This window comes from Magnolia sinica, chromosome 14, assembly GCF_029962835.1.
Source record: "Magnolia sinica isolate HGM2019 chromosome 14, MsV1, whole genome shotgun sequence".
Lineage (NCBI taxonomy): Eukaryota > Viridiplantae > Streptophyta > Magnoliopsida > Magnoliales > Magnoliaceae > Magnolia > Magnolia sinica.
Window position 1 is genome coordinate 73,399,004 of NC_080586.1, and position 25,300 is coordinate 73,424,303.

The 25,300-nt window shown below is 39.9% G+C and overlaps 1 protein-coding gene across 19 annotated transcripts in view; it reads left to right on the forward strand.

The window, feature by feature from the left end:
* Positions 1–1,641: 1,641 nt before the first annotated feature.
* The window catches only part of LOC131226177 (histone-lysine N-methyltransferase ASHH3), a 67,204-nt gene continuing 43,545 nt past the window's right edge, over positions 1,642–25,300 (forward strand). For 6 of the 19 annotated variants that reach the window (XR_009161668.1, XR_009161670.1, XR_009161667.1 and 3 more), the window contains exons 1-4: positions 1,643–1,939; positions 2,930–2,965; positions 3,042–3,115; positions 10,584–10,722. Coding sequence is in view for 13 of the 19 variants with exons in the window: in XM_058221916.1 (XP_058077899.1) it covers positions 3,098–3,115; positions 10,584–10,722 (157 nt within the window). In the remaining 6 variants the exon portion in view is untranslated. Of the gene's footprint in view, positions 1,940–2,929; positions 2,966–3,037; positions 3,129–10,579; positions 10,723–12,242; positions 13,913–19,592; positions 24,938–25,300 lie in introns of those variants that run through there. The other 13 variants (XR_009161671.1, XR_009161672.1, XM_058221927.1 and 10 more) reach the window with 11 other exon arrangements.

The window sequence follows — 25,300 nt, forward strand, 5'->3', positions numbered from 1 at the left end:
GATATTTGTGTTTTCCCTTTATCCATGTGTAAGTGACCTGTGACCTTATGAGCAGGTTGGATGACAAATAAACATTACTTCGGAACCTAAGAAGGTTTCAATAGTGGACACCATTATCCCCACCATTTCTCATCGTGTGGTCCACTTGAGCTTTGGATATGCTTTAATTTTAGGCGAATGACCCAAAATGATATATAAAAGCTGATGAAAAATGCTGATAAGACACCTACATCCATGGTGGGCCCTACAGTTTATTGGGTACACAACAGTGCTATGAACCCTTAACGTTAATAGCACAGCACTGTGGAGCATACAATAACTTAATGTGCAGCCAATACCAAACATGAATTGTGTCGTAATGAGCTCACCTCGCTATAACATGGTGTGGATACGGGGCACACCCTAATAGATGTTTTATTCATGCCGTCCATCTATTTTTCCAATTTTGAAGCGGATCCGGAGCTTAAGTGACCACACCAGAAAAGGATGGGAAATATCTACAATTGAAACCTTATTAGGGCTATAATGATGTTTATTTGTCAACCAAACTGTTCATAAGGTAATACAGACCTGAATGATGGGAAAAATACCAATAAGCTTGATCCAAAACCTCAAATACCCCAGGAAATTTTCAGCTATATTTGTTCATTTTTCTCTGTTTCCTGTGGTGTGGTCCATTTAAGCTTAGGAGATTCTTCTATTTTAAGCTCATGCCCTAAAATGAGTTGAAAAATTGGATGGATGGCGTGGATAGAACACATACATCACGGTGGGCCCCACAGACAATCCGCATCCACCACTACTATGCTAGAGTGTAGCATAAGTCAAGTCCACTGGTTGTTATTTCCGTTTAAAGCCAAGAATCCTAAAGTTTTTGGGTGTGTTTTTAATAGGATAGTTCAACAACTATTTACAGATGGTGGCGACTCAATCTTCCTTACACATGTCACTAAATTAAAAGTATCTGGGCCATCCAAACTGTCAGTCCTGTTGTGGATGGAGCCTCTCTAGAGTCGCACCAACATTCACACGTGAAAAGAAGTACAGGCATGCGAAGTAGGAGGGAGCGGATTAGGTGCTGCACTGGCCTCATCCAAGATGGTATGGCCCTTACCGTGGGGCCCACCTTGATGTATGTATTCTATATCTGCCCTGTCCATCTGTTTTTAAAAATAATTTTGGGGCACGATTTAATAATGAAGCAAATCCAATTATCAGGTGTACCACACCCCAGGAAACAATGGTGTTTGGCCATTAATAGGCCTCAAAAGCTCTGGATTAAGCTGATATTTGTTTTTACCCTTCATGTGGATTTATGTGACCTTATCAACAGGTTGGATCGCAAATAAACATTACCAAAACATTACGGATGACCCTAAGGAAGTTTTTAATGGTAGGGCGTTCATCAAAAGTGTTTATTATTGTGTGGTCCACTTGAGATTTTTATATACTAAATTTTTGTCACAATGAAATAAAATGAACTGAGAAAACGGATGGACGGTGTGGATATAGAATAAATGCATCAAAATGGGCCCCACGGTAAGGGTGGCACCGTCTTGGGTGGAGCCGAGGCCGCACCTAAACCGCTCCCGAAGTGGGAAGCGTGGAGTTCAAACCGTTCTAAATGGTGTAAAACTGTCATTGGAACGTATGTTTTACGAACCAAGAGCCATTCGAAAGGGTTTTCGAAAGCCCTAACGTTCCACCGCAGGACACCTCCGGCTCAAAAGAAAAATCAGTGATTCGATTCTCTCAGCTGAGACATCCATTAAAGGTGAAATTACAGGGGAGTAATCGGCCCTATGAGAAGATCCTATGACTGAATTTTCACGGGCATTGGAGCCCAATCAAAGGAGAAGCTTGAGATTCACCCATTTCACATCCGGACGGTTGTGGAGCTCAAGATTTAGGTTTTTTATTAATTCAAAGCGGAAAGGAGGTATCTTTCTTACTCTTAATCTCGGTTAATGAGTTTTATTTCATTTTGATTGATTTAGGGTTTTTTTTGGCATTTTTTTTTTCGTTTTTCCCCCTTTTTGGGAGGCCGGTTCCTGTCCAACGTTGTAGAATTAGCTTGTGGGGCCTACAACTATTTCTTCTGTGGGGCCCACTGTGGCCTTCTGTGGTGCGTGTATGGCATGAAATCAAACCCATCCAATCCATCACGTGGGCCACCACTTTACAGTGGTGCATTTTGAATGGATATGCATTATTTTCTATGGTGTGGCCCACATGATGATAAGAGGTCTGATTTCTTTTTCTACTGGCTGTCCATTGTTTCTATGTTGTGGCCCGGTATCCCACCCATATAGTCCAGCGGGGTTGATCCAAACATAATGTGGGTCACCACGCCACAGTCGACGGTGACAATCCGTTTTTTTCTATGTGTGGCCCATCTGGTGATTGGATATCCTAATTTTTGCAGCATCCCATAATCACAGCTGCGCTTACTTGACGGGCAGGTTGGATGGCTTACATAGTTACACACGGTGGGTCCCACTGTCAGTTGCGTAACTTCTGCATATTTAGTCATCTAGTAACACTTGATTACTTGTCTTTTTTTTTTTCTCACTAAAGATGAATAAAAGAATTGCTTATATTTGTTTATGTTAATTTCCTTTTGTTGTTATTTTTCAATAAACTAAAAATGGATAACTTGTTTTAAACACGATTTTACTTGAAAAACAAGGCATACTTTCTTCTAGCTATTTTTTAAATATTTAAATAGTAAGCATAAATATAAAAAATAGCAAAAAAGTAGAAGTACAATGTAGCTTATGCTACACAAGATTTAGCTTATGTGGCACGCCATAGAGGGGCAGATGCTATGCTACATGATACGTGCAACCTTAATGTTTTGATTTGGATCTTAATGCTTATTAGGCATCATTGCTCATTGATTCAAAGTTCAAATTCTTCATTTTTGCAGGTTGCTAAACTGAGCTATATCAGCATAGCTGACCTGGTAAGTAAAGTTAGGCTGATGCCTTCTGGGTCCAATTTTTTTTGTATACTCTTTAATGGGACCTTTTCTTAGGCAGTATGGCTCAACACCAGTGTGTCCTTGCTATAGTTGACAGGTGATTCTTTTGAAGCCATGCCGGCAATGAAGAAGGTGGGTAAAAATGGTTAGTATTTGCAATCAAACATCTTCATTTGTTTTACATGGAAGTAATCTAGTACCTAAGTAGAATCCTTCATATCTGCTGCCGGAAAGGACTGGGAATAGCTGAAAGTGATTATCTGGTGCACCCCATCATGGGATGATCGGTGCCCTAATATCTCTACTATTGGGTTATCGTAGCTAGCTAATTAAAATATACAATTACAACCAGTTCCCGGATAGAAGGGGCCAAATCAGATGGTTAGAATCATCTGATGGAGATCTTCGGGTTATCTCCCATCCACCATGTGGCCATCATATGAAAAAATGGGTTTGCGAAAAGGCGGGATCCATAGTTTGTGGGGCCGAAGAGAGTCTCACTTGGGCATTGATAATTTCTTATTAAAGCCACATGGTATATTTGGTGTGACAATTGGAACGATGATTTTCTTTGGAAGGAAGTATACTATACTTGGGATCCAAAGCTTTCATTAGCTAGTGCCCACCTCGTATGGTTGATACTACGAGGGAAACTTCCCTCATTGGATAATCCTAGCCATTCAATATTTGTGTTGCAAATGGATGGTTGACAAAAATATGGCTAGTGGCCCATATACATTGAGTGCATTGATTGGGTGGCTGGGATTGTCTCATAGGGCTCTAGATACAAAGGGTTTGGCTTTGTGAAAAATGAACCATTCACAATGGACTTGTAGAAAATTTGGCAGTGCGATGATTATTATCCATGCACAAATTAAGTATATATGACATATAATGGATGGTCATCCGATGGGTCCATGTGCAAATTAAGTATATATGACATATAATGGATGGTCATCTGATGGGTGATTACTGGAATGGGAAGGTCCTATTTGAACAAGTTCTATAATTTCGCCATTGCATGTGATGATGGGGCCAATGGTTGGTGGTGATCACTGTTGAAGTGATGTGGGTCCCCTAAGGTGATTACATGTAATAATTTTTTTTGAAAGATGATACTTTTATTGAAGGAGGAAAGAGAAAAAAACAAGGAAAGGAAGACTAAAGGAAACCTGGAAAAACCCAAGCAAAAGAAAAAGTCCAACAATAAAATAGAAAAAGCAAATGAAGAATTTGTAGGAAAAAACAAAAACTGCTCCCGAGCAACTAAAGCCCCGAAGACAAAAAAAAAAAAAAAAAAAAAAAAAAAAACCTAGAAAAAGATGTAAGGGGCCCAATCTTTTAAAAGGACTAGCACTCTAGAGAACATCCCCGTAGTAGAAACTGAAATGTTCCTGAAGCAATGATTGTTGCGCTCGTCCCAAATAACCCAAACAACAGCCAATAGAATGGTCTTCCACTTTTTTTTTTTTCCTAGGGCTCGACTTGATTCTGCATGCCCTCCATATCACTAGGCATGACCCAGGAGACCCCTGTGAGCCTGAAGATGCTCCACCAAATGTCGGATTAGAAGGAACAGTGAAGCAACAAATGATCCACCTTCTCTTTTGCTTTGTAACACAGGAGGCACATATTTAGGATTTGCATGCCACGCTTCCTCAAGTTGTTAATAGTCAAAATCCTTTTCCTTCCAGCCAACCATCCAAAAGCAACAACCTTCGGCGGGGCTTCGTAGAACCAGGCAAAACTGGTATGATAGGGGAAGGAGGATGCAAAGAGAGATTTGTAGAAAGATCGCACTGAAGAACATATTGAGGGTGATAATGCCCGCTAAATGGAGTCTTTTGGCATATGAGGGAGAGGAGGGGCATCTTGCAAGAAAGAGATAAGGCTAGTAAATTCCTGAAGCTCATAATCAGAGACATTCATACGAAGTAGCGGGTTCCAAATCCCTCTACTAACATCAGGACAGAAGTACTCTTTTACAAGACTATTATGATTCTTTGAAATTGCGAACAAGGCGGGGAAAGATTCGGCTAGAGATCTATTGCCAAGCCAAATGTCCAACCAGAACCTAATTGTCTCCTCTCCCTAACGAGTAGGAAATTTCGTCAAACATCGGTGTGGCAGATTTGGCGATTCCTTTCCACAAAAAAAGAGGCATGATAGAGGGAGGAATTCTTGGTCCACCATCCGGTAGAAGAGACCATACTCAGCCACAAAGATCTGGCACCACAAGCAGTCTTCCTCACACCCAAACATGAGACATCAAGAAATTTATAGCAAGATTGAGAAACCACCCACCTCCCCTGAGTCGCCACAGAAAATGACCCTTCTCCAATGCTGCCAGCTCCTCACCAAATCACCACCACCACCATTTAGCATTTCGTCAAACATCGGTGTGGCAGATTTGGCGATTCCTTTCCACAAAAAAAGAGGCATGATAGAGGGAGGAATTCTTGGTCCACCATCCGGTAGAAGAGACACCGTACTTAGCTGTAACGGTCTAGCACCATAGGCAGCCTTTCCAATACAGAGGGGTAAACCCAAGTAGAGAAGGGAGAAGGCATACCTTACACCCAAAAGATTCAGCCAAAGAAGAGCAGATCTCTGGATCCAAGTTGATTCCAAAGAATTCAGTCTTGGACAGATTGATTTTCATACCAGAAACGACCTGGAACCGGGAGATGGTCATACTCGAAAGAGCCACTTGAGTTTCGTCTGCTTCATAGAAGACTAGGGTATCGTCAACAAACTGCAAATGAGAAATCGGAAAATTGAAAATTTCCATAGAAAAACCAGTAAAGAGGCCGATCTCTTGCCCACAAGACAACATGCCGCTGAGAGCCTCTGTGACTAGAACAAACAGAAATGGGGATAAGGGGATCTTTAAACCATTTGATATCACTCCCAGGCAACTTTGGTTGGCCATTAATGTTTGTGATCGTAATTGCAATAATTTTTTTTTTTTCCCAATGTCTACTTCCTGATTTCAAGTGTTTCATTCCACAAATCTTACAAATAGTCATGTATAATGGAAATGACATCAGATTTTAATTTTAATTTTAATTTTTATGGAAGTTCAAAAAATCCCAAACAACAAAAAGGATCATATTTCATGAAAGTCCAATTTTTGAATGGAGGGATGCATGGTGGGGAATTGATTGTAGGGCAGGCGTGTGGCAAGGAAGGAGATGATAGAGAAAGGAGGGCTCTTGATGACTAACTCATGTAAGGAAAAGGAAACAAGGATGGGGATGTGTGGTTATGAAGGGAGGTTTGGGTGCTATGCATGGAGGAGGAAAGAAGGTTCGAAAGTTTGACGCAAGAAGAGGGAGACACGTGTTGGGAGGAAACCGACCGAACGCAGACATATGGGGATCCATGGGAGGAATGGTGTACATGTGTCAATCGGAATGGGGAGGCCTCGCCAACACATGCGACAATTGAGTTATGCGTGGAGGTTATATCTAGGGAGGCACGCGGGATCATTTGCACACCTTTAAGCATTGCGGGGAACCTTTTTGACTTAAAAAAACCCTTCTCCCCAAGAACTCACCTAGGAGAGAGGGGCCTGGAGTCACGAAGCTAAAGACTAGCTAGGAACTTCTATTTGAAAATCACATATGAGAGCCGTGTGAGGGTGCTTAGCAATGGCACTTCGATCGAGATGGTGGTGTTTCAAGATGCAAAGAGCATGAGGAATCTAGAGAACTAGGAACATGTGTTGGTGCTACATGAAGAACGAGCCCTAATTCTTGAAGCTGTAAACAAAGGATTGATGCATAGCTTGGGGGAACTGTTCTTTGAACCACTGGATATCACTCCCATTCAGAAAGCAAGAGGAGAATTAGGGGACATGCGGAGGTGAATGGAGAAGGGGTAGATAATGCTATAGTGTGGTGGAGTATAAAACAAGAAGACAACGAAATGAAGTGGATAAAATGGGCGATGAATCTTATGGGGAAAAAGATAGGGGTTACATTTGGGGATTGTGAAGAAGGTTTCATAGAACTCTTCAAATGTGTGGAGTGAGGAAACCAAAAGGCCATGTTGAAGAATTAGGGAATGATAATGCTATCTCCAAGAGGCAGAAGAGAGTTGGCTAGAGGAAGTGGACAAAAACACCAAGTTCTTTTATACTATTGCAAGTGCTCACGCTAGACACAACGTGATTCATAGTATACTAGTGGATGGAAGAAGGATAGATGACAAAGTGCAAGTGTGCAACATGATAGTGCAATTCTATGATAATTTTCTATTAGATGAGTGATGGGGAAGACCTCAGTTGGATCAACTAGCATTCAAACAATTAATGCGAGTGGACTCGAAAAGATTGGAAAGGCCAATAACAATGGAAGAGGTGAAAGTAGCCTTCGATTCTATGAGTGGTGATAAAGATTTGGGCTCGGATGGTTTCCCCTTAGCTATTTTTCGAGTGTTGTGGGAATTATTCAAAGGGGATCTATGTAGTTTTGTCACTAAATTTCGTAGGAGGTTGCCTTTCTCTAGAGTTAGGGGCCATGTTCATGGATCTTATTCTAAACAAAAGAGTCTTTGGGACTACTGTTGGATCAGTTTCATTAGTGGGCCATACAAAATACTTGGAAAGATTCTCGCCACAAGGTTTCGAGGGGTTTTAGATAAGGTAATATTAGAAACATAAGGGCCATTTGTTTGGGGGAAATAGATACTGGACAATGCTCTTATTGCACATGGATGTTTGGATTTCGAGGCACATGGAAAGGAAGAATGGAATTGCCTGCAAATTGGACAATGAAAAGGAGTATGATCATGTAGACCAAGGATTTTTGGATCATATGTTTGGAAGATTGGTTGTGGGGAAAAGTGGAGGAGTTGGATTAAAGAGTGTGTCAGTTTAAGAAGGTTCTTAGTGTTGGTGAACCGCTCCCCAAAGGCTTCTTTTGGGTGTTAAGAGGTTTATGGCAAGAAGAACCAATCTCCTTTCTCATTCGTAGCAGTGGTGGAAGCCGTGAATAAAATGTTGGATAAGGGATAGGAAGTGGGGCTTATAAGAGGCTTCAAGGCAGGTAGTTGATTGCCACCAATCTCCCATCTTGAGTATGCAGATGACACTTTTATTTTTTGAGGTAGAACCCAACATAGTGGAGAATCTAAGGAAGGTGGTGGGATTTTTTGAGGTGGTCTCGGTCTTAAAGGTCAACATAGCAAAGAGTGTTCGGTTTGGCGTGCGCAAAACAAAGGATGAAGTACCAACTTTGCCTGGATTCTTTAGGTCTAGGGTTGGTTCACTCCCATCTACATACTTAGGACTTCCATTGTGCGTGGGTTTACTAAGAAAACACTTGTGGTACAAAGTCATTGAAAGGATAGAAGAAACTTCCTGTGGCAAGGAGTAGATGTAAAACAAAAATTCCACTTTTTAAAATCGGAAGTGGTGTGCAAGCCATACAAAGATGGGTTGCGGGAGTACAAAGGTTGGGACAGATAAATGAATCCCTTCTTGGCAAATGGCTATGACAATTCAATAGGAGGAACTTTGTGGAGGAATGTAATAGCTAGCAAAAATGGCCTACGGGAAAAGAGTGAAAAGGTTGTTGCTCTATAGGGTGTTGGGGGTGTGGAGGGGAGTTTCATTAGTGTTGGACAAGTTCAAGGCCGACATCTGTTACAAATGGGGAGATGGGAAAAGGATTCGTTTTTGGAAGGACTTGTGGATAGGGGAGAGCCCGCTTAGCATGAAATTTCTGATGATAGCTAGTGTTGCTGGATATGGAGGTGACAATAGACACTCGTTTCTCTTGCAGGCGACTAAGTTATATGGACTCCACCGTGTTAGAAAAACTTGATGGATGAGGAAACAAAGAAGTATACCAAGCCACCAGAGTGGCTACAATGTATTAAATAGCAACCGGGTAAGAAAGACTCAATGACGTGGGCCTTGGAGAGGTCAGGGGTCTTTTCAGTGCACTCCTATGGTTCACTAATCCAAATCTGAATGAGGAGAGCGGAAGGCTACCATTTGTGTGGTCCCACGACGCTCCCCCAACTGGCGGCATTTACTTGGCTTGTGGGAAGGAATAAGATTCTCTCCATTGATAATCTATAAAAGAGGGTAATTATTCCTAATTGCGGTGTGTTGTGCATGAGAGATGCAGAGATGGTAGATCACTTATTTTATTGCTTGTTTGCCATAACAATATGAGTACTGATGTCGGGTTCAATTATTGGGCTCATATCGGCATGGCCTAGCGGAGGAGTAAAGAGAAAAGAGGTCCAATGGTAGAAACTAATGGTGATGGAGGTATTATGGGTGATATGAAGGGAAATGAACACATGACGCTTCCAAGACAAAAGTGAATTGGAAACGGATGTATATAAAAGGGTAGAGATGAATGTCATTTGGTGAATATCTTATTTAAAGGTTTTTGGCCCAGATGATGGGTCCGTCTTGGTTGGAATGTAATACTTCTGTAAATAGGATCCTCCAGGCTCTTCCCATTAATAAAGAAATAGTCCATTTTCTAGAAAAAGAAAAGAAAAGAAAAAAAGACAACTTGATCTTAGCCTGTCATATATTCTAATCTTGGCCATCAATCTTTATATAAAAAAATCTAAATAAACCCTAACTAGATGTGGCACTGTAGTGTATTGTTACCGTAGTGTATTGTAGTAAAAACTATAGCAAGCTTTTTTTTTGCAGAGATAGTTAGTGGGTCCCATGACTAATGTATTTGGGGGGAACAATCCATGCCTAAATCGCTTTTATAAGTGGATAAATAAATTTCAATATTCTCTGGGTTGGTTATGTCTCCTGGCTCCCAATTGATGGCCATTGCCTACATGATCTTATAGACCTTGGGAGATCACTTTAACATCTGAGAGCCTAGATCGGTGGTGGCTAGGCTCATAGACCTAGGTCTGGTAGCCTTGGTGAGTCACCTGACAAACATGCTTGTATGCAACTAGTTTATAATCATGGGCCACACAAGAAGAGAAGGAAGTTTGGTTGTGTGGAAGCCCAGATGGGAATGGGCTAGGCCTATAGATCTAAGTTGGTGCCCTTGGTGAATCACCTCGACCAAATAGTTTATAACTGCAAGCTTGAAGAGAATGTTGCCATCTTATTAGCGGCAAATGCTAGTGTTTTAGGTTTTTACTCTAGTTATTAAATGCATTTTTTGTGATGTTATTTTATTTGGTCCCTTTTGCATTAGCCAGTGTTTATGATTTCAAGTGATTTGTTCCTGAGCTTTGTGTTTGTTATGCTATGTGTTATCTAGTGCTTATGTTGGGTGTGTGGAAGCTCAGATGGGAATGGGCTAGGCCTATAGATCTAAGTTGGTGCCCTTGGTGAATCACCTCAACCAACTTGTTTTATAACTACAAGCTTGAAGGGAATGTTGCCATCTTATTAGTGGCCAATGCTAATGTTTTGAGTTTTTACTCTAGTCATTTAATGCATTTTTGTGATGTTATTTTATTTGATCCTGTTTGCATTAGCCAGCATTTGTGATTTCAAGTGATTTGATCCTGAGCTTATGTGCTTATTATACTATATATTATCTAGTGCTTATGTTGCTATCTCATTTCGTTTCCCTTTCTCTTGGCAAGTCAGGATGCTGAACACCAGAGTAGCAAAGACATATTCAACAAAATGATGGAGGAGCTCGAGCTTGAGAGTAGTCCCGTTGATTTTCAACTTCCAAATTGGTTGAAGAAAAGGAAGCCTATGCACTACACCTTTATAAGGCGCAGTATCCATCTAAAATGTTCCTTTGCTTCTTGAAAAAATGTTTGTTTGAAAATTATCATTAGAAGTACAAAACCTTGCATCGAAACCATGGCCCTCTTGCCTGGATGCTAAATTTTTTTAGATGTTTTACTTGGGCTTTGTTTTCTAGAACCCCATTAAATGATCAATTATTTAGCCGTCATAGCTACATCAAATAGATTCTTGCATTTACTCCTGAGTCCTGAAAGCCTAATCATTTTGCTTCCTCCACGCATAACAACATATCTCAGGAAGAGCCTAGTGCAAAAGAATGCTTCTTCATTTCCCTTTTATAGCCAACCTTCCAAGCTTCAAGAAGATCACCAACCACGTCAGGCATCATCCAAGACAATCTAAACAAACATAATAAGAGCCCCAAACTTCCTGATAAATCTACATGGTCCCCATTTTTGCTTATTGTAGTGTCAACATTATGTGATCATATACGTACACACATATGTATATGTATCATCATCATCACATCATCATTTATGTCTTATCCCAACTAATTGGTTTGGCTACACAAATCTTGTGCCGCCATTCTACTCCATCAAGGACCATTCCTCAGTTAAACCACAGGACATCATGTCTTTTCTTGCTACCACCATCTGCATCCTTTGGAGTCTTGCCCTTCCCCTTTTAGAGCCTTTAACTTGAACGAACTCACTCCTAACCAGTGTAGTGCTAGGTCTTCCTTGCACATGACCAAACCATCTAAGTCTACTTTCCCTCATCTTGTTACCAATTAGTGCTACTTCTAAGTTGCCTTTAATCCATATATTTTTGATTCTATACTTCCTCACCTTGCCACTCATCCATCTCACCACCCTCATTTCAGCTATGCTCATCCTATGAACTTGTTGCTCCTTAACTGCCCAAGATTCTGTCCCATAAAGCAGTGCTGATCTAACAGTCACCCTATAAAATTTCTCCTTTAGTTTGATAGGTATGCGGAGATCACATAAAACTCCTAAGGCACATATCCACTTCTTCCACCCAGTTTGAATTCTATGAGCAATATCCTTCTCAATCTCACCGCACTCGTGAATTATTGACCCGAGATATGAAAAAAATTGGTCATTTTGGTTTACTTCTTGGTCAATCTTAACTAATTCCTCTTGTCTAGTCTTATTGTTACTAAAATTGCATTCCATGTGCTTTGTTTCTGTCCGACTGATTTTAAGAACTTTACACACACATATGTATGTATGTATTTATGTATGTGTATTTCTGTGTGTGTGGCTAGGTGCTGCTCCCTCTTTGAATCGTGCTTTGGACTTTTGCTTCAGCTTTTGCTTCCATAGTAAGTTGGGAGCTTGGGTGGAAGTAGTGTGGAAGTCCAAAAGAGATGTGCTAGAGTGGGTTTCTGGGGTTAAAAATGTAAATGTTGAAGTAGTGGCTACCTTGCTTGGGTTGTAATTTTTCTTTTGGGGTTGTATTCTTTTCTGCTTTTTTTTAATTATTATTATTATTTTTAATTTTAAAGCAGCTTCTCTATATCTAATGGTTATCCTTCAAAAAAAAATTTGCTTACATATTGAAACAAATACTTGCTCCCACAACTGAATCTGTTGCCTCACATCACATGCTTCATGCATCTAAGAACCAATCTCTGTCTCTCAGATTGAAGAACTGAAGAAGACATGCTGGATTTCATACAAGTGGGCCTTGTTTATTCAACTCTCCCTACTCTTTTCCCTCCAAACCGTTTTGCATCGCCATTTTCATTTCCCTAGGAAAACTACCAAACAGGAGAAAATTGCCAAACAACATACATACATGGAAGATCAAATTACTTTCTATGCAAATGCAATCTTGGAACCAAACAACTCTAAGTTCATTTTCATAAATTTCTTGAACTTCCATGATATTTTCATTTTCATGGTCATGTTATTTCGCCTCCTGATTGCCAAACAGGCCCTAATCCTTCTCTCTCTCTCTCTCTCTCTCTCTCTCTCTCCAAATCTATCAATACTCATTAGGCAGGTCATGCTGACAATTTCACTAGAAATTCTCATTCTACTTGGTTTTTCTAAATTTTTTTGAAGATCAACAGAATTTTATTAAAGGCCCACCAGCACAAACCGGAGGGAAAAGAATACAACGGGAAGGCAGGAAAGTAAAAAGACAAGGATATCAGCCTGGGCACTTAAACAAAGTGCTCCAATCAGAAATAAGCCACACAACGTTGGCTATCGCTGTCTCGATTGACACGGATATTTTTTGGAAGCATCGTCTATTCCTCTCAGCCCAAGTTGCCCACCAAATCGCTAGAAGAGAAATGTGCCAGCGAGCTCCTTCTTTAGATTGAAGCCTTCCTCTATGCCAGGTCCAAAGAAGATCCCTAACATTGTTTGGAATAATCTAAGATGAGTTGTGGGAAGAGAGGACTTGCAATCATATCTTGGACATAAAGCGGTTGGATATAAAAAGATGATCGATAGTCTCCTCATCTTGTTTGCAAAGATAGCATCTATTTGGAATTACCATCTTCCTCTTTTGGAGATTGTCGATCGCGAGGACCTTTTTCCTTCCCACATGCCAAGTGAATGCCGCAACTTTAGGGGGAATGTGGTAGTGCCAAAAGTGAAAGGCATGCCCGCCATCCCCTCCTATCCAGGGTCGAATCATGTTATAAATGATCTCACCGAGAATTGCCCTAAGCTATTAGCATTCCAAATAAACTTATCCTTATCCCCGGAAGGCAGGATACATCGGAGCATGTCAAATAGGCGAAGAAGCTCTTCCAACTCATGATCTAGCAACTCCCTTCGGCACGGCGGGGTCCAAACGACGTTAGATGCATTCGCGGAAAAACAATCTGCCACAGTAATGTTTGGAGATGAAGCGATACGAGCTAGATTGGGGAAAATAAGTGTTATCGCCACACCACACATCATTCCAAAAACTAACTTGAGTCCCATCATCGATAGAGAAGGATATCCCCTTCTTAAACTCCAGCTTGAGGGACATGATTGACCTTCAAATGTTAGAAGCCCTATAAAGGGAGGATTCCTTGGTTTCCCATCCCCCCACTTGGAGCCCATATTTAGAAGCAATCACTTCTCTCCATAATTTCCCTTCCTTTGTGCCGAGACGCCAAAGCTATTTCCCTAGAAGAGCCTTATTCATGGTCAAGATATCTTTCAAGCCAGCCCTTCCCTCATTCAACGGTTTGCAAACTTCCTCCCACCTCAATAGATGAAATTTGTTATCGTCTTCAGCGCCTTTCCAAGGGAAATCTCTCCTAAGCTTGTCCAATATCTTCTGGACTTGAGATGGGCATTTGAATAGAGACATGAAGTATAGAGGCATGTTAGAGAACATCGATTTGATAAGGGATAATCTACCCAGTGTTCTAAATATCGATGATATCGGCCGATATATCCCACGATATATCTTGTATCTCACTTGTGCGATACGAAACACACAAGTAGTGGGATATATCCCATATGTTCGATCCGGTGAACTTTTTTCTTTTTTTTTTTTTTTCGATTTTTTTTTTCTATAAATCATGTTAAATCAATGTCAAATTGTTACAAATCCATTATTTTTCATGTTTTTCATGGCATGAAAAATCATGGATTGGGAACTTCGATTTCGAGATTTGGAGGAGAAGGACCGAGTTGCGGAAAATTGAAAAAAAAAATCAAAATCAAACATGTATGTAACCTAATCCAGTGATTCTTCTTTTTCTTTTGAATGTATTGCTTGTGTTTCCACGTCTTCTTACATTTATAAATTATATGAATAGACTTTGAATATACTTACATCAATTCAGTTAGACAATGCATAGATTAGGACCCCATACAGAGAAAACCCATTATGTGCACTTGTTTTTTGTAATGTTTTGATTTGTAAGTGTATATTGATGTCTTTTTTAACAATCACTGAAATTTCGTTGAAAAATTCGACCAATTTCCAATGTTTCCCCATGTTTCCAACAACAACGATACATTACGCAATACAACTGATATATCCCATGTGATAACCGATACGTATTTGTATCCCAAGGGTGTGATACATAACGCAATAACAATATTTTGAACATTGAATCTACCTACAAGGGAGAGGTGGCGACTTCTCCACTTGGATTGAATCCCTTCGATTCTTTCAATCACCTTGTCCCATAAATGAGTAGCCGACTTCCCCACACATAAAGGGTGCCCCAAATAAGAAGATGGAAGAGATTCTGCCTTACAACCGAGGAGTGAGGCAAAGAGAGACGCATCCTCTTTGGCTAAGTGGATGCCCATGATCTTGATCTTTCCCATGTTAACCTTCAAGCCAGAAGCTGCCTCAAAACAGACTATTATTTTGTGAAGATTATCCACCATGGAAGGATCCGCCTCACGGAAAATGATGGTGTTTTCTGCGAATTGAAGGTGTGAAATAGGCCTTGCCAGATTGGATACTCAAAATCAGGCTATGACGTTGGAATCCTGGCCTCTTGAGAGCATCCGGTTGAGAGCATCTGTTCTAATATTTTTAACAGTGTTTTTTCGAAATTCTTCAATTCTGTTTTCTTGAAACTCGTTCTTAAATCTCCCATTCTCTCCCTCCCTCCCTCTCTCCCTCCCTCCCTCCCTCCCTCTCTCTCTCTCTCTATGTATATATATGTATATTGCTTTTTTGAAAGGTGATGACTTTTATTAAAAAGCCCCCCAAGCAAAAGCTTAGGTGGGAGAAGAATACAATGTAACGAATTACAACCCAGAAAAAGAATGCAAATTACAATTGTCCATGGTCTTCAAGCTGTACACCCAATCCACCACTTCTATCTTTATCTCCATAATTACTTCCTCTACTGATCCGCATCTTTTTTGGAAACATCTCCTGTTTCTTTCACCTCATAATAACCAGAGAGCTGCCACTAAACTAAACACCAAATCCCAAATCGCTGATCCTTCCCTCCCTAACCTTTATATAATCTCACTTCGTTTTCCACAAATATTTCCTTTAAAATCCCTCATTCTAGTTGTTTATACTAATCCATCTCTCCATGAAATGAGGATGGATTGATAATCATAATCCATCCATGAGAGTTTGAGCAGTGACATGGGTACCAAATATCATTTTCTTTACATCTGTTAAGGTATAATGTGATGTATTCTTAACTTGTAATGCGCTATGTATGGACAGAAGCTAGGGTGGCTCACAGGTTTACTTGAAAGATGCTTGTTTCCAGCATCTCCACTGTACATTTGGCATACTTGCTTGGTAATCTAAACCTTTTGATCAGGCTAATGATCAGATGGACAGGACATAGCCCAAATTTCGTGCTGATCTGAGAATCCTATCCATCCAAATCAGATCAATTTTCTCTCATTGACTGTGGACCTTCGCTCATTTCTTTCTCAGTTATCTCAGCTGTCCATTTCTAGCTGTAAATTTCAGCTAAAGCCCCCATAAGGGGCTGACCAGATCAAAGATTTTGAATTTCAATTGCTCGAGAAGTTTGCCATGTGTACGGTGGAGATTCTGGAGATGCACGAGCATCCATCTCAGGGGAAAGCTCAATCCTAGTCCAATCCAAAAAATAACATATCCTATATACGTTTCTAGTTATATGCAATGGCAGTATCATTTGTATTCCAAATGGAGCCACCGTCGCGGGGCCACTGCCGCCAGTCCTATGTACCCAGGTTCTTTCGGCAACATAGTCAATTGACGTTGACTGGGCATTCTCCTCAGCTAGCAGGAATTACACTGGCCAATCACAGACTTATCATACATGCAGTCTGGATGAATTTTAGAGCAAGGTCTTCCTTAATAGTAACGGTGGTGGTAATGGCGGTCATAACGGCCACCACCATTACCTTTATGATATGGGTCGTAACGGCTGTTACAGCCCCTGTAACGGCCGTTACGGGTTCTCTCTCTTTTTAATTGAAAGAAAAACCCAAAAAACCTGTATTTGCCCCATAAAGTTGAAAATTTTTATATCCAAAAACCTGTATTTTCCTAGTAACAGACCGTTATGGGGCTGTTATAGGCCTTTACAGGGGGTGTAACGGGCTATTAACGGCGGTTACAGGACATTTTTTTCTATAATGGCTGTTACGACCCTGTAACGTGTAACGGTTGCCACCATTACCTTTACGTAACACCCCATAACGGCCTTTACGGCACACCATGTTTGAGAGGCTTGCAGTGGAGACTTTGAGATGCATGTGTCTTAGGGGAAGCTCATAAGCTTCCTTAGCACATCTCGTTTAGATATTTTAAATTGCAGAGTTGATCTATCTTTGTTTAAAGAATTTACCTGCTTGGCCAATTCATTGAACTGCTCAGAACTGAGTCAATTGACTGTGTGTAAATCAGTGGTCGGTTCACAACAAACCGTGTTAACTCACTGGAGTACTGTGTCTGAGCACTGAATTTTAACATGGTTGGATATTGAAGATCTTCTGTACTTCCATGTATTAGATATGATGTGTGGTTTAATGAGCAAATAAGTCAAAGGCTTGTTGAAGAAATATTTAAAGTGAATTGTGGATTCTCCCTTGATTTTTTATTCAACAAAATAAGCTGCAATGATTGCAAAAAAATTGTGTTGATCTTGACTTGAAAAATAATGGGATCGACTAAGGGCCCATTTTTCGTTGCTTCTTAGAAGTGCACAATTGGTTCACAATTAGCATTTCTGTGGAATTGCTTTTGAGAATTACTTATGCGCAAAGAAAAAAAAAAGCATGTTTGGTAAACTTAAATGAAAAACATAATTTCTTCCAGTAATGCTTTTACTGTTAGGATTGTCCAACCATCACAGTTCATTTTCTTAAAATTTTTTTCAGCTGGCCATCTGCGACGGGTCCTGCTGGGTCAATGGATAAATTGATAAAGATGACATACATACTCAGGGATATGGCCGCTGAATAATTTTTTGAAATATTGGGGCCCACTGTAGATGATTGGAGCTCACTGAATCAGATGTGAATGGAGCATAACCAGAAAAATACAGTGAGAATATGATGGTAACAATTTGGTTTTGCTCATGGAATTTGAACGTCGCAGTATTTTCCTGTTAAACATCCATTTTATAGCCATCAACAGGATGGTAGGATTTCTTGATTAAGTGTGATTTTAGAGATATGCTCCGTTCACAATGTGCCCCTCAAAAATTTACATGGTCTGGATAGTTGTACACGAGTCCTACTTGTTACTTGAGGATGACAAGTCACCACCATTGTCAAAGTGGGAGCGAACTAGCACAATTGTGAAAATACCCATCTTTGGGGGACATGCACCCTTCACCTTCTAAGGCTATTCATAGGGAAAATGCACCTAGAATACAACCATTAAACACACCACCACATGCATCATCATGGCACGCATTTACAAAATCCAATCTGTTAATCAGTTGGGCCCACCAAGAACATCGCATCTTGAAAATCAGGCAAATCTGCCAAACATGTGGGTCATTTTTTCCCCTGATTTGTGGTCACTCGATGACTAAACCGGCCGGAATCTTGAGGTAGCTGACTTTCATTGTGGGACCCACTATTGCATAGTTGGGATGTGTAGCAATGTACGAGAAACAAGTTTACTAAAGAAGGAAAAAAAGTAAAAAGAAGAAGAAGAAGAAATCACATCATTTGTATCCACAAAGCTAAACTTGTGTCTGAGCAGTGAGCACTGAATTTTAACATGGCTACATATTGAAGATTTTCTGTACTTTCATGTATCAGATATGATGTGTGATTTAAGGAACAATAACTCATAGACTTGTTGAAGAAATGTTTAAAGTGAATTGTAGATACTCCCTTTATTTTTGATTCAAGAAAATAACCTGTGATGATTGCAAACAACTTGTCTCGCCCCTACATTTGAATTGTCCAAGAGTTAGGCCCCCATCTGAACTGTTGAAGAGTTGCCATCCCTCCCCCTCCAAATGATTCTAACAATCATATTTCATCCATTGTACTTGGGACAACTCTTACCCTTCCATTTGCTGAGAGTTGAGAGAGAATACTGTTTGGATAGACGATTTCAGTTTTGGGTGGACATATGGCATGAGATATGGTGCTTTAAGCCGACTTTCCTAGTGTGTTCTGTTGATGCAAACATCAGTGGTGCACCCTTTATAGTGTACCAGAGGAGGTGTCACCGACATAGTACCAAAGCGGGGGAGTTAATGTGGATGGATGTTGGGTCCATCGGACCCATTTTCTGACGCGCTACGAGTGTAGGAGCGGCATGACCGCACCCTGACCATAGATCCATGGGTCGGATTTCACACCCTACCACACGGGTGTTTTAGTTTTCGGTGTTTTTATTCTTTTTTCTTGTTTCAGGGTCTTTATTGTACTTTATTTTTTTGTCTTTTTCGTTATTTTTCTTGTTTTCAGGGGCTTTAGTGCACTTTTACTTTTTCCGTAGCTTGTATATTTGTTGTGAGAAACCTTATTTTCATTATTATTGAATAAATAGAAATTTGTCTCTTTTCATCCTCTTTATTCAAGAGATTAGGGTTTCAGGATTGACGTTTAGGTGTTGAGGATTCTACCATGATTTCAGGTTTCCTTCTTTCTAGATATTCGAGGTACAGGAAAAGGTAAGAATCATTCTCCTTTTCTTTTGACGACAAAGGGACCCGTACTTTCTTCATCTTGAATCCTTCATTCTTTACCCTTTTCGTTCCTCTCTGGATACTCCTTTCTAGTTTGAATGGAAAAGAGAGATGGTTAGTCAGTAGAATCAGATCCAAACTTGACCGTGGATGGACTTATACTAGATCTAGGATATTCTCATATCCCCAGGTCCTCCCTTTTTATTGTTTACACGATTTTATGTTAAGGGGCATGATCCTGACGGAATGACCTCATCTTTGTGTTGAAATTTACCTAATCTATTTGATTGGAAATGGTTAGTTGATTCGTGTATTTACTTGAACATTTTTTAACCTAATTATACATGCATCTAGGATTAGGTCATCACATGTCCCTGCATCATCTGTCTTGCCACAGATCCTTTTATCTCAGTCCAAGAATGCTTCTTTAGGTGCAGCGGTTAGATTGTTTGGTTCCCGTCGTGTTGTAGCAATATGGTCAAGGAGGAAATCTCTGAATTTGTGGATCTGTTGGATAGGCTAAAGAATGTTTATCCTTCGCTTCAAGAAGAAGATGTGATGGTTTGGCAAGTGCATAGATCGAGTCTATTCTCCGTGCGGTCCTTCTACAAGCTTATATATGGCAAGCCTTGATCTTTTGTTTCTCCGCACCACTTTTGGTTAGATGGTGCTCTTCCTAGAGTGGTGCCGTTTACTTGGCTCATGGCTTGGAAGAGAGTTTTAACCATCAACAATTTGCAAAGAAGATCCCTCATCCTCCCTAATATTTGTTTGATGTGTATGGAAGATACGGTGTTGATCAATCACCTATTTTATTCATCGTATGTTTGCTCGAAAGGTGTGGGACGTTTTTCTCTATTTGCTTTATTCTGCTTCGGTGATGCCAAATTTCATCTTAGTCTTGTTTTGGGCTTGGCCCGGAGGTGGGGTGGGCAAAGAGGGAAGGCTATATGGCACCTTCTTTTGTTAGCAGTGCTTTGATCCATTTGGGGTGAGCAAAGTAGAAGATGTTTTAGGAATAGGAGATCTTCCCTTGAGGAGGTCATTAAGGAAATTAAATGTAATGTTGTAGGTTGGGCTTCTCATCTAAAGGTCAATCCTTTCAATCTCTCCTCTGTTTTTGAGTTGTAGAGTTTGGTTGTGTTTATTATTATTATTATTTTTGCACTTTTTGGTGCTTCTAATAATTTTTCCGTTCTCTCTCTCTCTCTCAAAAAAAAAAAAAAAAAAACTGTTCGGATGGTCTGTTCCAAATGAGACTTTGAAGGTAATCAAATGGGTCCTAGAGGATAATTTTGACCATCCAATTGGTGGCCAACATATGAACAGTTAAAATGAGAAGTTGTCAATGATTCTAATTCAACAAATAAATATAAATTAATTAGAAATTAGAATCGTCTGATCAATCTGATTTTTGTAATGTGACTCATTGAAAATAGATGTCACAATTTGGATGGTTTGGACTGTGGTACATGTGCTGTGTATGAGTTGGTGTACATGTGTATGAATAACCATACATTGCCCGTGCATCAAATGACTCCCTTTAACTAGGGAACCCCTTAACAATTATGTGTTGTGGTAGGAAAACATGTTGCAGATGTGTTGAAGGGATGGAACATGTATCATAGATTCTGGCTTATAGCACATGCATAAGAGGCTCGTGCCAGTAGGTAGGGTACACCGTGAACATGCCATGGACCAACAATTTTTTTTGCTGATTAGGCAGGTCAAACTTGTATGAGAAAAATAGGCAGTTAGAAAAAAGTCCATTGGTCCAAATTCAGAGGAAGTGTGGCTCACTTGATGAGCATGGGCCCCCGATATCACACAATGTATTGCACTCTTGGCATATGTAAATATCACAGAAAATTGGGAAATATTGTGAGGGAGGCATTGGAGAAACCTCAGGAAAATGGTGGAATTTTCAGTTATACTTCAGGAGATGTTAGAAGGCACATGATTACACACTTAGAAATTGGAGCATTAAAAGCACAATAGTTTTCCATTGTCTAGGGGACAAAACTATGTGTTGTCTGCCATTAGTGATGCAATCTATTCAAAATGAGTTCGTATTATTCAAATTTTAAGCAATAAAACACAAACCAGACAAACAAGTTAGAGTTCAAAGAGTACTGTTGTGCTAAGTTTGAGTGGCATCTTCTTATGACTAGTGGTGTAACAAGGGTAGACTACAAGATATTCAAAATATTAGGATCTTATGGAGCAAACTGTCCACAAATAAAAGCGATACAATGTTGTATGTCAGATTGTCCATTGGGTAACATTAGAAAGAAATTAAGGAAAAATGAAGACTGAATAGAGACATGGGTATTAAGAGCACTATGGATAGGTAAGTAAAAAGAACTAATCTTATAATGAAGAAGACGTGGCGAGGGAGTTATAGTATGAGTGATTAAGCTCACTTCTATGATTGAAAGATGCAAAGAAGATTAGATGCGGAGTAGAGAAGATTAATAAAGAGAAACCAATATCATTAAGTTCTCTAAGTGGAGGATACAAGAGGGAAACATCACAAATATCACAGGAAGTATTGCAGATATCTCGATGTGTCCGCATGCATGATATGTCAGATGTTGAGGCTAGTGGATACATAGAACACTGATTTTTGGTATATGGCATGTTCACAGTGCGCCCTATGGGATGAATGGTCCAGATCTCTGACACGTGCACAGATTTGTGCATGTGTTCTGCCCCTCAGATGAGGGTCCACTCATTGAATGACAAGCAAAGTGGAGAAAGCGAAAAATCTGATGGTTGACAAACTGCAATGTTGAGCCTTGGCTTTCCGCAACAGGCACACTATGTGAATCAATTGAAGAAAATGGCTCTCATCTATTTCTCCACTGTTTGCTATTTCTTTATCTTTGAGTTCCAAATGGCATGGGTCAAGAGCTACTTGCTGGAAGAGGAAATTGTTTGATGGAGCAGAGGCCCAACCCAAGATAAGGGCAGGATCTTTTGGAATATTATCCCGTTTGCTGTTTGTTGGGAGATTTGGAAAGAGAGGAACTACAGAATTTTTAAGGGCATACAAACTCCCTTAGGATGGATTTGTGATTGGGCAATGCCATCTTCCAAATTTAGAGGGCAATCTACTTTGGACGTTGGTAGTGACTGGTCAAACTCAGTGACAAAGACCTTTAGGATCTTGCATCCAAGTTAAACAATACTTTCAACCTGATATGTTTTCAATTTTTTGCTCTAGCTGTGTGTTTTGGTGGTGTTGACTATTGAGGTCTGTCTCTTCACAACTTTGTAATCTGGAACCTTGGTCTTGCATTCTATCAATAAAATTCATCGTTATTTGCTAAAAAAAAAAGTGGATAAAGAGAAAATGCCTACTGGGAAATGCTGAGGGCACTTAGGAAAAAGCACTCTTTTGCATAATTGCTTTTTAGTAACTAATTAATGTGGCCCTAACCAAACGTGTTTGTTGATTTTGAAGTGCTTTTGGGAATTACGGTTGCCCAAAAGTGCTTAATTAAGCAATGACTAATGCTAATGACTGTGGATGTGGGCCCTGTGAATGCGCGACCCACTTGGATGAATGTGATAAGGGCCCATACAGTGTTAAAAACCACTTAATGTGTTTTGTCTCTGTGTCCCTTTATTTAGTCTATTACGTGCACATAATATACATGCCATATTGTGAGGGGTATTTTTGAGATTTATACTTGTTTTTACTTAATCTAAAAAGAGAGGGGTGTGTATCTTGTATTTTTTCTCTCTCCATTTTCTCCTTTCCGTTTCCCTTCATTTTACATAGTTCTATATGATATCCGAGCGGATTTGATTCGTTTTTGCTTCACTTTCTTCTCTTCTGTCTCTTAAATTCTCCCTTTTATTTTCCTCTTTGCTCTTCATATCTCCCTTGTGCTACAAGTTCTTTAAGAAGCCTAGGGTTTCTACTTCTTTCTTGATATGTTGGCCCTTTGTAATGGTCTGCGTGAGAGGGAGAATGTTGATCATCGCTCTTCTCATGTTTGGTTGGAATGTGTGGGCTGATTGTTTCATCAGGTATGGTGTGTATGTCGTGTGGATATGCAATTGGGGAGTTCTTATATTTGGATGAGTCAACCCTTGTTCATGTAAGCATTGTGATATTCTCAGTAATTTCTTTGTCTGGTGGAGATTAAAGGTGATCAAAGATTTTGGTTCCCAAATCCATATGATTTTCTGGGGGTCGAATAACCATTATAAAATGAAATGGAGCAACTTATCTCCAATGGTCTAAATCGATCCAAGTGGTTTTTTTATGACCAAAGGCAAATTAAAATATCTGAACGCGCAAAAACCAAATGAAAGTGATAGCATGACGATCAATAGATCCAGGAAAATTCTCAGATCATGACATAATTGTGGAATAGTACGGAAACATTTGTTTGTGGGAATGTGATGTGAGATGTGTTACAAGAGACACTTTATTCCAATAGAAACATCTCTCATACGGATAAGTTGTTTGAAGATATTTTTGCATTCCAACAAGGGGATAAACCCCTTGGTGAATATTATTTCAAAACTTAAAAGGAATGTGGGAGGAGTTGAATGTGTATCAACCACTTACTAGTGATTTAAAGAAATAACGTCAACAAACATGAGGAGTTCGGTGTGGCTAAATTTGTATCTGGCTTAAAACCATAATATGAGCTAGTGTGTGTATAGATCTTGCATTGCATGGGATGTTCCATTTTTAAATGAAGTTTAGCTCGCCTTAAAAATGTATCTCTTGGCTTTGAGGGTGGGGTCAATGATAATTCTGCTTTGGCATCATTTACTAGATGAGACAGAGGTGGTGGTCGTGGTGGCCTAGCTAATCAAGGTAGTTGTAGTGACGTGGGGGGGAGGTTGTGGACTCAAGAAGTGTACTCACTGAGGGCTTATAAATTACATTGTTGAGAAATGTTGGGACATTCATGGGAAGCTAGCTTTGCAAATCAGGCATCTTATTTTGAAAAGTGTAGTTGGGCATCGGTCTGCAGGTTCTAATACAATTCAACAGCCAAGTACATCTGGTAACATAGTTTTGCTTACTAAAGATGAGTATTCCAAGTTATTGAACTATCAACCTATCTTTGCTGCTACTCCCACCTTTACAGCTTCATTCGTGAACTCAAGTATGACTTGTTTAGGGCCCAAGTTCTCTACTCCATGAGTCATTGACTCCAAGGCCTTTGACTATATGACAAGTCTGGTGCCTTTTCCTCCATTGATATAGTATTGTTGAGTTCATTGGTCACGTTGGCAGACGGTGCCCAGTCCAAAGTGTGTGGAATGGGTACTGTTCATCCAAGTACCCTTCTTTCATTGTCATCTATTTTCTATGTTCCTAAATTTTCTTTTAGTCTTATGCCTACTAGTAAGCTAAAAAACTGCTTAAATTGCTCCGTGACTTTCTATCCTTCACACCGCGTTTTCCAGGTTCTAAAGATAGAAGAAGATTGGTGGAGGACATGAATATGGGTTTACTATCTTGACCGTGAAGTAATTGGAGTAGTAGCGTAGAACAACATCTCTCCATACCAGTGTCATCTCGATCACCTATCCTCAAAGAATCTCAAAAGTGTTAATTCCTTCATTAACGTCTGTGCTAGCTTTAGAATGCGAGGTGTGTGAATTAATTAAGCGTTATCAAGTCACTTTTTCACCATGTGTGGAAAAGTGTAGTCCATTTCCATTTACTTTGGTTCATTCAGATGTTTGGGACTTGTTTGAGTCTCTAGTGAGTCAAGGTATAAGTATTTGTAACTTTTGTTGATGATTTTTCAAGAATGACTTGGCTTTATGAAAGATATATCTGAATTGTTTTCTATTTTTTAAGATCTTTCATGTGGAAGTACATTATCAATTCAACTCCAAAGTGTGTGTGTTTCGTTTAGATAATTCTAAGGAGTATATGTCTGATTCTTTTGGCTTGTATTTATCTGGAAATGACATTTTGCATCAAACATCATATGTCCCACATCCATAG